General features: G+C 46.9%; 1 protein-coding gene across 3 annotated transcripts in view; it reads right to left on the reverse strand.

Annotated features, from left to right (window-relative positions):
* Positions 1 to 17,069, reverse strand: part of LOC144114620 (uncharacterized) — a 90,848-nt gene that overhangs the window by 39,046 nt on the left and 34,733 nt on the right. For all 3 annotated transcript variants that reach the window (XM_077648478.1, XM_077648480.1, XM_077648479.1), the window contains exons 2-4: positions 8,927 to 10,349; positions 6,341 to 6,453; positions 4,823 to 5,100 (exon numbers count right to left, since the gene is read on the reverse strand). In XM_077648478.1, the coding sequence (XP_077504604.1) occupies positions 4,823 to 5,100; positions 6,341 to 6,453; positions 8,927 to 10,349 (1,814 nt within the window). The remainder of the gene's footprint in view (positions 1 to 4,822; positions 5,101 to 6,340; positions 6,454 to 8,926; positions 10,350 to 17,069) is intronic.

Here is a 17,069-nt window from a genome sequence, read left to right on the forward strand (position 1 = left end):
TGTCATGTCGCCTCGCGTGGCAGCCCGAAAGTTCTTTCCGCATGCAACAGGTGGCGCCACAACGCTTTCAAAATTGCGGCACCCAAATTTCTTTTGTGTTCTTGTCTATATTCACAAAAAATCAAAAGAAAAACGGTGAAGCTTTCACAAAAGAGTCTTGCGTGCAGGATATAGGTGCTTTATGTGCAAAGCTATGGCAACATTGATGATGGAATGCTTGTTCTTACACATCATAAATGTTTTGAGGAAGAGCCAACAACAAGAAAAATTTGGGAAGGCTTCGTCAAAAATAATTTGTAAGAGCAACATTTTTGTGCGCTGTGTACAGAGCGAGAAGAGCTGTAAACGCAAAGAGAAATGCATTATGAAAAAATTGCTGCCGCTCACACTTAGTTTAATGACGTCGGATATATTGTTTAATGATAAGTGCGTTTTCTAATCCGTTCACTTGCACTGACTTCTACCAAGGCCCTTGCTCACCCACCAGCGCTCCTCCACAACTTACACACTGGGGTACATGAGGGGCTACACCGTTGTGGCAATGAGCACAAGCTCGTTGTTTCAATCCCGACCCAGGAGGCGGCTTTTCGAATGAAGTCAAATCCAGGTGTAAAGCGTAGTGTTGGTCAGAAGCTTCAAGCGCACAGGGTCGAATTTTAAGCCGTCTAGCGAAGCATCTATGGTGCCCCCCCCCCCAACCCTGCTAGCATCACCAGAATCACATGGCATCACAGCAGAATAGCATCACAGGCCGTAAGGCCCGACTGTACTTCTGACCAACCCTGTACGTGCACCGCAATGCACATACTGGTGCTCATTTGTAAACCCCAGTCGACATAAATATATAGGCGTCCAAATGAATGTATTTTAATAAAATGAAAGAAACATTTATCCGTCTGGAAAGGTTCCTTCTTAAAGGGACACTGAGGAGAAATTGAAGTTGGCTTCTATCGATAGAATAACAGCTCCTGATCACAAAAACGCCACTCTTACTGAAAACAAAGCTCTTGTAATGTAGAAAATAGCAAGAACCAAAATACAGGTGTCGCCGCCACAGGCCAATCTCGCAAGTACAAGCGTGATGACTTCCTAGGACAAGAGGCGCCACCTTGGAGGAATTTTCCTTACTTCATGGAAGCCACGAATCTCTGAGGCTAGCAAAGAAAGGTTGCGCACCGCACCGCATGCCGTCAGAAATCACGGAGTCTGAGTTTACGTCACGTATCACATCACTCCGTTCTGTGACGTCATAAGAGTTCTCCTTGTCGGCATAAGAGTTCTCGAGTTTGAATCAGAGCGGCGGGAAAAACTTTCTCAACTTCGAATCCAAATTTCTTTGAAATAAATGCATCTTTCGCGCCCGGACAAGCGGCAACAAAGCCATGAAATGCCTAAGTATCAGATTTTGCTAACAAAAAAAATGATAGAGTTCTCCTCAATGTCCCTTTAAGGTAAATACAAATATTAATATTCACCTTATGAATTTTTTTTTCTCCTCGTACGAAAATTACGAACACCAGCTTCTCTGAAGCAGGATATGCTAAGAATGTGCAATTTAACTGAACAGGTAACACCTATCTTCTGATGGAACATCAAATGGAATTACATATCGCTTCTGCACGAAAGTGCGAGTGCCATTCTCATCGTGCTGGTAACCGCACGCGCTGGTGGGGCTGTAGGATGAACTCCATGAAGCGTCACAAGGACGAGCGATATCAGCTGAAGACTGGACGTTTTGCGGCTGCAGCAGTTTGAAACAACTGCTTCTACGAATGGTGGTGGTGGTGGTAGCAGTTGCGGTTTAGTGGCGCAGCGCAGTTTCGGTCGTAACGTGCATTACAGGCAACTTAGGGTTGCTTGAATGCAGCAAGTTTTTGGGAAGGCGCGCAACACCACACGAATGCTCTCGGCGTGTAGGTGTCAGTATGTCAGCAAAACGCATTCCCCTGTCTCACGGGTTCGTATAACCGGGGCTGAGAAGGTGGTGCAGTCTTTTCGGGCCGAGCAGAATTTATTGACGCTGAGCCTGGTCTTAAATTTTGCGTGTTGAATCTACTATACTTATACTCCCGGCATAGAGCTTTGGTGCTCATCTAGTGCACGAGGTGGCTCTGAACACCCGCAGTGCATATTTTCTCAGTCGCTTCGCGTATTGAATCTTGGCGAGTATATGCTAGAAGTCATTCTGTTCTTCGATCTGGGCCTGGGGCTGCTCCTGTTGAATTCAGTTCACTTTTATAGGTGAACCTTTTAGACGTATAGGTGCTTGTCATTTACGTTTAGAAACTTGCCAAGGTTAAAATGAAAATGCCAAACGGAGCTGTTTCTGAAAATTCATCGCAGTCATCAAATAATTGTTTCATGTGTTCTAGATAAAAACACAGCAAACGTGCAATCCACATGCGGTGGCATCAGACAATAGCAACTCATGAGTGCTTTCGAGAAAACGGCTTTCGTGTGCTATTATCACACCATGGTAATGGACCGTGTATTGCCCAGCCAAGCATGGTGTGGTTTCCAGGATACATTTCAGTGTCGGGTTTGTTTGTTGTTTTTTTTTCGTCTCTGTGCAAGCGTACTTGGAAACTGTTAACTACGGCTGTTCCATTGATGGCTGCTGGAGACGTGCTCTAGGTGTCTATTAAAACGCTTTGTTGTGTTTCCAGTAATTACCGGGTTCATAAACTCACACAAAAATTGCTTGTCACTAGGGAGTCAAGGAAACTTACTTCGGGTGAAGCGGTCTTCTCCAACCCCTCTTGATTTCATATTAATTTCCGCGCTAGCGTTTTTGTGTTCGTGTTCTCTACGCCGTATTTTATGCGTGTTTTTGCTTCCCAGCTACAAGTCACACTATCGGATGGCGTTGAGGCCTCAGCCTGCAGAAGCATGACAAGCACTGCAACAAAATAGAAATAGGACCACGACTTGCAGCGGTTGATTTTGCGAAAAACCATTCCAACATGATAAAGATGGCTACCAGGGAAAAAAGATCCCCCTTCTCTGAGGTACTAGTTGCGCAAGGTCTCTGTGACGTAGAAAGTTGGGTTGGGTACTGCTAGCGCCACAGCGTCTGCTTCGCCGGAGGCTGGCCAGGCTTCGTTTCTCCTTTAGCCGCGCAGCTTCAGGTGCTAGAGACGATAATTTTCGTGCGAAACTTGGCTCGAGTGTCAATTCGTGTGTTTTCCGCCTGTTTGCACTGGAATAAATAAACGCTGTTCAAGTTGCAATAACTTGCTTTAGGCTTACTACCCGCGGCAGCCCCCTCAGAAATATTCGAACACACTAGCTTAGCGCATGGTCTTGAAGTCGTGGTGCCGCGCCGCTCGTTGAAGCTCAGTGCTTTGAAAACTCGATGCGCCTAGGAGTGCAATATATGAGATACCCCAGCAGTTGCAGCCAGTAGCTCCTAAAGCTTCCAAGCTGGCATTCTGAATCTAGGGCGTTGAGAACGCGCTAAACGCAGGGCAAATTCTTTAGGCAGTCTTTAGAATTTTTTGGCGAGCTACACTAGGAAAACAGTGGCCTATTTATTAGGCCAAGGCTTCCTTCTGTTTAGCGGCATTACTGCTCTGAGGTCTGCGTTGAAAATATTCGTTCTCACATGCCTTGTGTGGCTTTAGGCCAACTACGTTCTTGTTTCGCTTGCTCTACCGGCACCACATAGTGTATCGTCGGTTGTGACGGTAGTGAGTGCCAAAAAAAAAAAGAGATGAAAGCGAGGGCAAGAGGGTCTGCTTGCAACTTAACGTTGCATATATCAGTATTTCATATTATGCAAAATACTGCTAAGCACTGCACGAAGGCATTTTGGTATTCAAGGCCACTTTGGCTACATGTACGAACTATCGCGGTGCACTATTTTTGAGAGGTCATACGCAGCGCGAGTATTTTATGTCTATGTTTTTAACACCTGCCGTTTGTTCTACAACAAATCCAGTAATAAGGAGCAAAACCCCCGCAATTGCCGTGCAAAGCGAAAATGACGAGTTTTTTAAGCCTTATTTTTTTTTAAATTTTACCACAAGACGCCTGGCACTAAAAAAAGCTGGCACATTAAGAAATAAGTGGTAAAACTTGCCTGCTTACATAGCGCACAGTTCGCTCTGGTGAGCGCGCACTCTGAAATTTCTAAACAAAGATTTGTTGCTAATCAGGCTGCCAGTAACTTTTAGTTAAAAAGCGTTGCGTTGGGGAAGAAACCGTGGTAGAGCTACCAAAAAAAAACAAAAAAACACGAGGACCACGGAAAATAGCGCAAGTTGCTGGCTTTTGTGCATAGGAAAGCCAGCGGGCGCGGACGAAAGCGCACCGCTTCGGTGTTTGTCAAAGGGACGAAGCCATAGCGCCAACATGGCCCGCGAGCTCGCCCCGTCCTGCCTCCGTGCCTCTCGGCTCCCACGGTGTGCTAGTTAAACACTCGTTCGTAACGCAATTGGTGAGTCGGACGTCCTCGATTTCGTAGCATATTCATTCCGAGGAACTTCTGCTCGCCAGTTGTTAGCTGGCGTTCTTGTTTTAGCAGCGATAAATGCTATGTCGCACGGGAGCTATGTCGATATGTCGATATGTCGGCACGGGAGGACTTAGGCCTTCTACAGTCGGCTAGCGCTCTGTAACGATCGCTTTCGGGGGTGGGGATAGATGGTTGGGCTGTCAACTTCGGGCACGCGGACATAGCGTGTCTCTCCGCTTTCACGACCGCACTGGGCCCAACAGAGAAAAGCAGTGGTACCCAGTTTTTTTTTTTTTGCGAAATCCAGTATTAGAGTCGCGCTATCATTATTTAAACGCTTGCTCAGAACATCCTCCTTGCCCTTACGTTGGGTACTCGAAGTCGTCAAGGCAGATGTCCTCGGAGAAGCGGTCGCAGCGTGGCTCCTCGGGCTTGGGCCGGCTCACACGGCTGGGCAAGATGGCGCTTCCCAGGCTCATCGGCGGCCTTGGCGGCGCGTACGCCGGCTCCTGGACCGCGTTGTTCGTCGGCGGTGCCGGCGGCAAGGCTGCACCAGCTTGAGGCCCTACGGCGCCCGGATACGCCGGCCGAACCACGCGCAGCGGCAGTCCAGGGGGCGGCGGCAGAGCTGCGAAGGCGCCGCTCTGCGCATGGGAAAGCGTCGATTCAGAACAACGCCAGCGCTCAACCGAGGTGCTTCGATAGTTTGAGTTGTAATCGCTCGAATTGAAGCTGCTTGTAGAACCTCTACCTCAAAAAAACAAAAACAATTAGAGCCTTCAAAAGGTGCGGGACGGCTGCGCTGTATACTTCTCCCACCCTTGTGCTACAGTATAAAGGGAACGAGTGATCAGCATATAGTGATCTGCATCAATACGGTGAAGACGCCACAAAGGAACTACGCATGCGCTATCATTGGTTCCCTTGCGGCGTCCTCGTAGTATTTACGCTACTCAGTAAGTTCGGGTCTCCAACAGCCCAGTTTACTTTATATCGAACGACGACTGTCTGGTACAGTTAGCTTCTCCGGAGGAAATGTAATATTTTCTCGCTCCACTCACATAACTCGGTAATACCTATGAAACAAAAGTATTTAGGCAGTATTCAAACGGATTGCTCGTGCGGAGGACGAAATTCGTTTCCGAAACCTTGCCACCAGCCTTCAACTGTCTTCATCGTTGATTTGCGTGATGGTACACATGTGGAACGGAACTGAATTTCTAAACGTTGTTATGAAAAACCGCCACCGGCCTGAAATTCACATAATCAATCATTTCTATTGTTTTATACGCAGAATGTCACTGAATTTCTGAATTGTAAGCGTTAAGTCACCATAACGTCTCAAATGTACTGGTTCCCGATGTGCTTGAGGCCACAAGGTTAAAGGCTTTTTAACGTAGTTTCGTCTTCTCCGTTGCATTGCAGAAGTCAAGCAGTCCTGGCACACCGGCTAATTTTTATACGCACCAAGTACGAACAATGTCAAAATCGATGCACCCTACTTCGCAATGAATACAGAAGTACAAATGTATACAGAGGTATGAAAAACGGCCACCGGCCTGAAATTCACATAATCAATCGTTTCTATTGTTTTATACGCAGAATGTCACTGAATATCTGAATTGTAAACGTTAAGTCGCCATAACGTCTCAAATTTCTTGGTTCCCGGATTTTCTTGAGGCCACAGGGTTATATGCTTTTTAACGTAGTTTCGTCTTCTTCGTGGCATTGCAGAAGTCAAGCAGTCCTGGCACACCGGCTAATTTTTATACGCACCATGTACGAACATTGTCAAAGTCGATCCATGCTACTTCGCAATGAATACAGAGGTACACCCGCTTTGCGCATGTTCGAGGCACGCAAGCAGCACCGCCAAGAGCGTACCTCTGGTCTCTGGACCGGAATGCGGATGACCTCTTCGTCCTGACTGCTGCCGTCTTCAATGGAGGACAGGGACGGCGGATACACGGCAACGGGCCCAGCGTATGGGAACCTCCCTGCGGACAACACGCGTGCACCTTGCATCAAACCAATGCGTCACATTATCAGCACCAGCAGCCACAAACCTAGATCGAGTTCTGAACAAAATCGCCCAAAAATAAATGGGGATCGAATGTCTTAGAGCTCCTTTGTCCGCAGCTACTGGGGGACAAAGGCTGACTGGCTTTCAGACACTTTTGATACATATAGCGGTGATCGATGGCTGCAAAAAAAGTAAAGATGATACCACCGTTCTCACTTTCGCAACTCTCGCCCAAACTTGCACGAACTGTGAGTCTCATCGTGCGCATATTGAGAAACCTCCGCCATTCGTCGATGGAGACGGTAGGGGAAAGTTCAGCTCAGAAAATGGCTAGAATTTGAGCCCTTTTTTATATTTTTTTCTCTCCGAAGGACCATCGATGTAAATTCAATTCATCATTAATTCGATGCAGCTACATTTGAGGCACTGGAAAAACGGCAACCTCAGAGGAAAGCAAAATCCAAGCTTCAGAATGGAAAATAGGAAATATAGGAGTAGTGTTTCGTTAAATGATAACTTTCGTCTAATCCTGCGAGATGACCAAATACGCAGTAAATCGCAATGAGAACCCACTGAGCTGTGCAACTAGACGGCTAACCACAACAGGCCTGCGCAGTGCACTCGTGTTGCTTCTTTGCGGCTACGTGGCACACAAAAATTATGGTAGGCAAATAATGTCTTTCGAGAGCTTCCGCCAGCACTTCAATGAACTTCTTTTACTTCGTATCCCTGCGAGGATATCATTTTTCTTGATTGCCGCTGCATTCTCGGTACAGCCTAAGCGCACCGTTTTGTTTCCCATATGTGGCCATACTTTGTGCGTCCTATGGAGACAAATTTGTCTTAAGCCAGATCTATTCTCCCTGTGCTGAAGTTTCGAAACGGGCCCTAAATCTGTCTTATGCTATGAAAGATGTACCACTTCAAATAGATGCTGACACGGAATACGAAAGAACACCGGCTCGGGTTTTCGTGGTTGAGTCTGCTCACTCGCCGTTTTTTCTTCCGCTCAATACTGTACGCTAAAGGTCTGTATCAGAAGCCCAGTGAAGGCTCATGAAAACGCCTTGCGCCGGATTTTGCCCCGCATATTCTGCTTTCTCTCACCCAGAAGGTTGTCTAATAACACGAGTAATGTAATCTCTGACGTTTCTTGATGTGCCCACTTGGTTCGAAGATACGCAACCCACATTGAAAGGTACTCCAGCAGTTCGTGAATGGAATAGAACGGCGCAAGAAAACGAGGGCAGCAACATGCAAAACACAGGACCCGTTTCCTGTCCCCGTTTTCTTGCGTTGTTGCATTCCATTTACGATGTCTATTCACCAACTAGCTCAAACTGAAGTTTTTCTCCAGAAGTTCCTGAGGAGAAAAAAGATATCAAACTGTTGTAAATATACGGAGCCCTGCTATCATCATTTTCAGAGGTTGGCAGAAATGTTCAATTCTTACCCGGGCCAAGCGCGAATTTGCCGCCGTATTTTTAGAAAATTTTTTAGTCTTGCTCAAAAGTCTTCAGGACACATGATTTGCTCTCGAGCTGTGCTTTAGAGCACTGATGGCGCTCCTGAAAACTATTTTTTGTGTGTGTGTAAGGAGAACTCTCGTCCTCTCATTTCAAGATTATTTGGCCTTTAAGGGTGGCGTACGTTCTCTATTATACCGCTGAAATGTTAACCATATGGCCTGAAGACTTTTGACAAAAGCTGTACATGCCTACCATCAACAGTGCAAAATAAGTTGGCAGCACTGCCCTCTCTTAGATCAAAAACAATAAATAATCAGAGCGCGTGTGGCGTGCTTTCTCCCGGCTTGCCACCCCCATCCGGCTCACAGGCCGGCAGGATGCCGCTACGCCACCACCGCATCCAGTCCTGCCGTGTAGAGTCGCAGCAGAAAGGAACACGTGACACGTAGGCCACTGGATGACGCATGCTTCTCGATGTTGCTGCATGAGCTCCTGAGCTCCACAGTGTCGGTTCGCCGCGTGTGAAGGGCCAGTATTTCTTGCATTGCAACGTCTACTATAATTGCAATTATTTAAACTTAAAAACAGTTATAGGTATTACTAATGGTGAGCTGCCCAATCTCTAATTGCGGTGAGGTGTCGAAGTATTGTGGTTCAAAAGTTAACTATTAGGATTTAGGTAAGCAAGTTCAAAATTATTCAACATGTCTTAGCTGTTTCTGGTGTCCGCCGCCGGCGGCAATACCATAACCAAGAAAGCTCTTTTAAATCAATAAATAAATGAAAACATTTTATAAATTACTATTAGTTTTCAATGAAACATGCTAAAACGCACCTCTTACATACAGTTTTTAAGTCACATCGATGTTGGCCACCCGATTAAGGCGACTGGTAGTAATGCGTCCACTACTATCAGTGGCAACTGAACCTTTTACAATTTTTGATCAGACATTGAAGATACTTCAGCGTTGTACTTACTTCTCACAGGAACCACAAAGGGATTTCTGAAGATCCTCCTGAAGGGTACCCTCGCCCCTTCCTTGAAGTCTGCCCTCCGCGCTGGGACGCTTCCTTCTACAAAGTGTGGAATGGCCACAAAACGCACTACTTCGCCGCCTTCATCGGACGCACCGTGCCTGCCCTCGTACTTGACGGCCTCGGTTCCGTTATTGGCGATTTGCACCGCCGGTATATCAGGTAGCTGGCCTTTCACTACATGCACCCTTGCAGGCACGTCGTTGACAAGGCGCCTTCGTCCATTCTGTGTTTGAACAGACTGAGACAGCTCGAGCTCGTCTTTCTCTACCGTCTGCGGCACAGCGTCTCTGATGACTGGAGGCAGTGTACGCAAGGGCAGCCTCGGTCGCGGCCCGAAGCCAGGAGAGATGTCGTCGCTCTTATAGCGCAAGTTTGGCCTTCTACCCAGCCTGGAAAAGGGTGTCGAAAGCAGCGGGCGGTTCGTTGTCGTCGACGTGGTGGTTGTGCTTGTCTGGCCATACCAGGACGGTACCTTCCGCTCCCCAAAGACAAAAGGCCGCCTCGTTGAAGTGGTCGTCGTTGTCGTGGAACTGCTCGTGGAGGAGGTGCTGGTCGTAGTTGTGGTCGTCAGCACTGGCCGACGAGGAATTACAGGACTGTACTTCCTCCCGGGGAGGGCCGGCCTCACGAAGGCTCTCCTAGCTGGCGTGGTTGTAGGTGGTGTGGTCTTAGTCGGTTTGCTCCTGTAACCGCGAACGAGCGACGGCAGCTGTCGACGCGTCACACCAAACTTCCTCGTTGGGTACGCTGTTGTGGGGACTTCAGTGGCCACTTCGGTGGTGAATAGGGTGCGCTCTTTTGTGGTCGTCTCCTGCTTTGGCCTCATCTTCCGCCGCCTTTTTGCTTGCAACCTCGCTCTTTTCGGGAACGGCGGGATTTCTGGTACAGCCTTCCAAGCGCTGGGACTCAGTGGATCTACTTCAGGTGGTTGACCACGTTTATAATACGCAGAGCTTGTAGGCAATGGTGCCGTGGTAGATGGAGGGGGAGCCGGTGTCGTTGTGGTGGTAGTGGTGGTTGTTGTCGAAGTTGTTAACACAACGGCTCGAGGTCCCGCAGGAGTAGTAGTCTCCCAGTCCGGAGAGCTCACGGAATTAATGACTTTAATGAATGACGGTGGCAAAGGCGAATCAGAAAGGCGAAGCCGCTGCTTAGGTGGTTCTGGAGGCCTGTTTGGAACAAGTCCAGGAATGCTGGACGCGGTGCTGTGTTGATAAACGGGCCACGGGATCCGGTTTGCATTGTCCAAAGGCTCTCTGTTCGACCTGTCCACCTGTGCTGCCGTTCCGGATATAGAGTTCAGGCTTAGAAACACCACTACCACTGCCGCTGGGTACCTTTCGTAGAATCGTTTTCGCCGCAACTGTAATCGCAAAAAAAGAACAATAAAATTAGTAGAGAGGAAAAGGCAAGCAGTGCTAGTTTTTTAAGGAGAGTTGAGCGTTCCTTGACTCTCCATTTTGCAGCAGGCGAAGATCGCTACTAGCTCTGAAACGGAATTATCTCGGCATGAGCCTGTATGAAACAGTACCACACCTTAAGCTGTGTGACCTAAATTAGGTGAATACTCAGTTCTCACAACTTTAAACGCCTCTAATACGTATCTTGTACTATAAATGTTTGTAACGACTTCTCACAACAAAGCTCCGTTCTTTCTGTTTGGCTCAATAAAAATTGGAGGGGACACTTAAGCTCCGCCTTAAGGGTATTACGCGATAGCTTAATGGTGTAATGAACATACATGCAGAATTGGTCATTCTCTCCTTAACATTCATAGATCCCTGGCAGTCCTCTTGCCACCCCTGGCGAAGTGGTGAAGCGGCTAAGTGATGCGCCACTGTCCTGAGATGGCAGGGGCTGCTACCGGTAGGGCTTGTGCGACCCGGGTTGCTCTTACGCAGCAAGCTCTAGCGACCAATCATTAATTTAACTGCCACCTGCTACGGTGGGCAGTTTGCTTACAATCCGATCAGTTGGTTGTGATGACGTCGCAAGGTCACGGGACCTAGGTGGCCCACCTGCCTTCTCGGTAGCTTCTCCTGGGGATTTTTCGGGGATTTTTCGCTCATGGTCAACGACGCTGACGGCGCCGACGGCGGCGCCGGATTTTCTGCGATATGAACTCCTTAACGCTATCGCGTTAAAATGGCTTGATAGACATGGGAAACTATAACTAAGGACGTTTGTGCCACAAAAATATCACTCAATATTATAAAGGCCAAAACTGCGCTCATTTCCGTAGTCGACACAAAACCCCCAAAGCTATTCTAACAGCATCTGGATAATTACACAGCGCACCCGCTAAAAGAACAACTGAGATTCATGCGGGATTGCAGGTCACACAGCGCGAAACACGCAAATCTTTATAGCTAAACGGTGAAAACTCTACGCCATCGTTCGATCAGATCAAGATACTTTTACGCTTATTTCCTGTATACTGTCTGCTACCACCCGAGGCACCTTGGCGTACCATTCCAGGCCGGGGAAAGCAATATCCAACTAAAAGTTCCTTTATCTGAATATCTTGTACACGTCTTGGTAGGATTACGGATTGCTTGCAGCCTCCAGCACCTCTCACTTGCTTCATTAAGCAGTTATTGAAAATAACTGCCTCGTATTGTACTACATGGAAGCGCACAGATGTAAAGATCGAGCTACTGAATGTAAATTACGTCGAGCACTTCGAACGTAGCATTTTACTGCTTGTTATGGGAGTTTACGTTTTCTCATTTGCTTAAAATGGTATCGAGTCGTGAGTGAAAAACAGCAGTTGTTTTCAATGCTTATGCCTCTCTTCGTTAAATATTGATGGCTATGTATGAGCGGGCTCTGTAGATGCGTGAAGGTGGAGTTGAGAGATTATCCTGCTCGTTATTGAAACTGCAGATATTAAGGCGGATGTCTGAACTGCCCCGCGCAGGGCTTTGCCCCAATGAACTCTCTCTCGTGAGAAGATGATGTGGCAAAATTGCCAGCGGACGCGTACGCCTATATAATGCTATCTTCACACCAATTGGAGCACCTGATATGCAATAGAGGCCAGGCGTGCGCGTGCGCTTGATTCAATCTCGTCACGGTGCTTTGGGGTGGTGACAGTTTATTTGTTGCTGGTCGCAAACAAAGCGGAACAGGATGTCACTTCGACACCACCCTAGTGGTTCGGGGCAGCAACCGCCGCCAGCCCTCGCTGCCCAGCGGGAGCACCCTTCGTAACAAGGCAGGCAGCGGGGCGGTGTCGTCCTCTTTGTGACGGCCTGTTCCGCTCCGGATACTGGCCCGGCTTCTGCCACGCTCGACTTCTCAACGCAGTCGAGCGAGCAGCGACAGTTGCAGCTGTCGATGGAAGGCGGCCAAGCAGCTTTCATGTGTCGACATTGACAACTAGTTTGAGTGTTTCTTGCGGTCAGGAGCCGATTCATGCAACGCTGGTTATTAATCGTTGAAACTATCTAACGGATATTGGTCGATAAGAAATGTTTTGCATTCTCTTTTAAACGAAGAGCTATATGTGGCACTTTCTCAGGGGAGTACATCACTCCTAGTTTTCTCTGTTGTAACCTCCCACAACAGAAGACTGTCGCGTTCACCTCCACGGGGAAGAAAATGTGATATATGACGGTATGGTGTGAGTTGTATGGGATGCGGCATGTGCGTGCACTACAGTAATTAGTGTCATTCCTTCACTTAGAAAGACGACAGAATGCCTTAAAGTATTTATTTTTTGCAAATTCTTAAAATGTGGCTGTTGTAATTTGGCCCTGTCCCTAGCTGGGCGCTAATAAGCGCAATTTAGTTAAATCGAAGTTGGTTATTTCGAAAAGCTTGTTTAGTTCAACTTACCCCACACTCCTGTAAAAGAAATGGCATTAAAAAGGCTCGGCTTTATTCGAAGTTTACATAATTGGCAAAATAATATGTCGTATTTTAGCTCGAACTACGGAGAGTCCGCAACTCATAAGGAACCTCACATTTAAATCGCACTGCCATCGATCAATTAGGGGAGGCTTGCCTTCAGCCTTATGTTTGGTTCGTGGCTCCCTGCAACTAGACACAGGTTATTACGCAGCAGAGCAGCCCAGTTTTTACGACACTTCATTTCTATTTCTATGATTTTGATTTCTCCCTTACGTTCCATGACAATCCGTGAAATGCACGCTACGAAAAACTAGGCGTCTTATTCTGGATAAGACAAATTATAAAAAAAAACTATTCGAGGGGGTTTCCAGCTGCCTTCAGTTCATAGGAAGTCCTCAAATCTAAGCGCCCCTCTTCTTTCTCGCTCAGTATCAAAATATATTTCACCGTCACAGCCAAAGGAATTCATTTTCACGGCTACATTTCAGCATAGGTCAACTGGACTGTGACAGCAGCCCATCGGGTGCTCCCTGCATGCTTCGCTTACGCGCGACGCTTGAATTAGTGTTCTGGCGGTACCTATGCGAGGCCTTTCGACGGTGCCACTGCTGGCCATCGCACATCTAGAACGAGATGACCCTTGCAAGTGGGCCATCTTGTATCAGTTGGCCTCGCTTCGCAGATTTGCCTTCAGCCGTAATTCTCTGTTTTTTTTTTATTAAAGAGCTGTTCTCTCTGTCTCCTTCAACCGAAAATGAAAATGACTTGGATCCCATTGCGCCTACGTGCCATGAATACCGTTTTACGCTGGTGGGTGGTCTAACATTAGTGCGCAACAATAAACACAGGCGCAGCGATCAACGAGCATTCCTCACAGAGTTCTAGCAGAAAAGATATCAAACCTGTTGTCTCTATCAGAAGCACACGCAGGCAAAGAGAGGCTCATAACGAGTAGCCGGATAAGGCAACATTGCCAATTCGTATTCGGGTAAGGGCCATTTCGGGTTGCGGTCGAGTCACTTGCACTGACGTTCATGATGCAATATGACATTGGATTGCTTGTTCGCTAGGGCTGGATCCGCAGAAAAGGGGGCAGAAGATACGTGCATTCTCAAGCAGGACTGTTGAACAGGAAGAACCCAGCTCCTACTGTGGTCCCGATCCGTTGAGCACTGAGGCTATGGGAAGCATCTAAATATTCAGTATAGTGCTCTCCGCGCCTGGTGCTGTTAGCAGCAATAAAGAAGGTGATCGTCTGTCGGCGAGTGTTCGTATAGACAAGGGACACGAAAAAGCTGAATTGAAAATAAGCGACGTGCTTTCTTATGCATGCAAAGTTGTAAACACATGCAGCACTAGTTTTCCGCTCGACGCTGCATATACGCATCCCCCATAAGTGTCATTTTTCGTTACTTGTCGGGCTTTTTTTTCCTAGTACAGATGCAGAGAAGATGACCGACCTGGGAAATTAGGATTTCTTTCATTCATAAACAATAGTTTCTGTGGGGCTGCATAAACACTCGATATTTCAGTGTAAGATTGTAGAGCTACGGCTTCGCTATGTTTTGTACGCTACAGAGTAATAGAGAGAACGCCTGAAAAAATCGAGAAGAAAAAGTGCGTACTGGATGTCATTCGCTGCCTCAGAGGGATGTCCTTCAGAAATAATACAGCATTTTGAAACTTGGAAAGAATCCACCTTGGCGCAAGTAAAACCAAACACACAAAGGAAAGACAAGGAGACAACGGACAGGCGCCAACTTCCAACTTTTTATTACTCAAGAAAACCACACAGATAAATAGTCTCAGGATACGCCCACTTTTTTTCACTCCATGTGCCTATCACAGCCATAACCTATCACCCTGCATTATCAGTTTTTGCACAGAAAATTGTACTCCGCCGCATAAAAATTCACTGACGTGTCACTCACACACAAAGCCGCCTTTTTCTTTATGTGAAACGCTTCCAATAAAAGCCTCGCCTGTTTAATCTTGCTCCTGCCAAGAATCCTCGCCTTTTCCAGTCGAGGTTCACACTTGCACATATTAACATGGTTGACCAAGTTGGCATATTTATCTTTACTGTTTTCAACCTTTTTGCAATGTTCCCCAAGGCGTTTGTTGATGCACCTCCCCGTTTGCCCTATGTAGGACTTTCCACAGGTCAGGGGTATCTCGTACAGCACTCCTTCCATACAACGGGTGAAGACACGCTGATGTTTTATATTGCATCCAGGGCGCTCAGTGCCACAAATCCGGGGTATAAGTTTGTTCAGCTTGTTTGGTGCTGAAAATACTAGCGGTACTTCGTGTCTGTTAGCCACCTTCTCCATATTATGTGACACTTTGTGCACATAAGGCATAACTTCAGGTTTTACCGCAGGACTCCTTTCTTCCGGATTCTTTGGCCTGGTACAGCGTTTTGTTTTTTGGAGGAGGGTTTCAGCGACGGCAGTCAACACCACCGAGGGGAAGCCATCAGCCAACAGGTGGGTGGCCAATCTGATTTTTTAAGCTATCGTGCATTTGGTGCGGACATGACTTTGAAAGCGAGGACTCAATGCAGAGAGAGGCAATGGCGCGCTTCACAATTTTTGAATGCGCCGTATTGAAGGGCAGGAGTTCCTTGCTAGTACCGGGATAGTAACCCCAGCATAAATGGTCCTCCCGGAACGCTAAGCTTAGATCTAAAAATTGCAGTTTTTTCTCACTTGTGACTTCATGCGTAAAAACTAGACCGCGACCTTTGAGGTTAAAAACACTTAAAATCCTGGACACAATAGCTTCAAAAGAATTGTCAAAACCGGTGGATAAAAGGATAAGAAAATCGTCAACATATCTAAAAGTTTTAAAAACAGGTGGATTCTTTCCAAGTTTCAAAAATGCTTAACCAACTTGCCCAGCAACATGCCTTACTGAAATAATGCAACATGCTACCACAGTATTCACATGTTTCTTCGCAATAAATGGAGGTAAATTCTGCTTGCTCTGTTATGCCTGTGTGTAGCTTAAAGGTAATCTACTCGCGGCAATTTGGCGATAGTGACCATCCCTGCTTGCACGACTCAGAAAAAAATATGAGGCTGTATTCCCACTGACACACATGAAAACACCCCAGCAGTTCACCACTTGTGGCTCTGGGGATGAAAGAAGTGACAAAGGAAGCTGGTGTGTGCGTGTGTGTGCATGTGTATTCTACCCATCGGATGCCATCACTTCATAAACTTCGTTCCACTAGCGGCTATCCCGTTTTTTTTTTTGCTTACCAGTGCGTGGCTTGAAATCTTTCAGAACATAAAATTTTGAACGAGAACATTTTTCAACATGAAATAGTTTGTAAATGCAGTTTCTTCGTATATCGCAAGATTATACTATACCAATCAATGCATTCGCAGATCTACCCTCGACAGCGCTTGCATTGCACAAAAGCGCATTCAGAAACACGAAAAAGTTCATGTTCTTTGTCCCCTGCAGCAGCGACCGCAGCAAGTTGCAGTCTTCCTGCGGTCGCTCCTGCTTCTAGATTTGTACTTGCCATAAGTCGCAAAACTGGAGTCTCGACGAAGTACGTGAGCGCTCCCCAAAATACTGCACTCTTTTCGGAGAGATGCTGATCAATTTAGAAACAGAAGAAGGCGTCACTATGGCCGCACTTCGATGGAGGCGAGGTATAAAAACGCCCGTTTAGTGTGTGACGTCAGTGCATGTTAGAGAACCCCTGATGGTCTAAATAAATTCGGAGCCCATCACTACGGCATCATTCATAGCCGTCCATGTGTAGCTTTGGGAAGTCAAACACTCTATACCACATGACAAACCATTTTTCTTTTCCAAAACATAATTTTTTCAAAAATAAAACAGACGGCCTTCTTAAATACTTCTAACTGCAATCAGTGCCAGCAGGTAGAAGCCATTTAAATGTCCAATGGCATGACAAATCAATGTTTTTCCGTGTCATTTCGGTCATTTAAGAGGGTTTGTTGAAGATTAAAGAAACTATGCGGAATTTTCACGATGCATAATGCCCCGCATCTTGCAGCACGATGTGATAACACCGGCATAACACTGTTATTTGTTTATACTCGTTCTTCTTTGTTACTTAAATTTAATTTTCTGCTTATGGCCGCCGTGGTGGCTCAGTTGTTATGGCGCTCGGCTGCTGACCCGAAGGACGCGGGTTCGATCCGGGCTATGGCGGTCGACTTTCGATAAAGGCGAAATTCTAGAG

Source organism: Amblyomma americanum, chromosome 1 (genome assembly GCF_052857255.1).
Source record: "Amblyomma americanum isolate KBUSLIRL-KWMA chromosome 1, ASM5285725v1, whole genome shotgun sequence".
In the NCBI taxonomy this organism is placed as follows: Eukaryota; Metazoa; Arthropoda; class Arachnida; order Ixodida; family Ixodidae; genus Amblyomma; species Amblyomma americanum.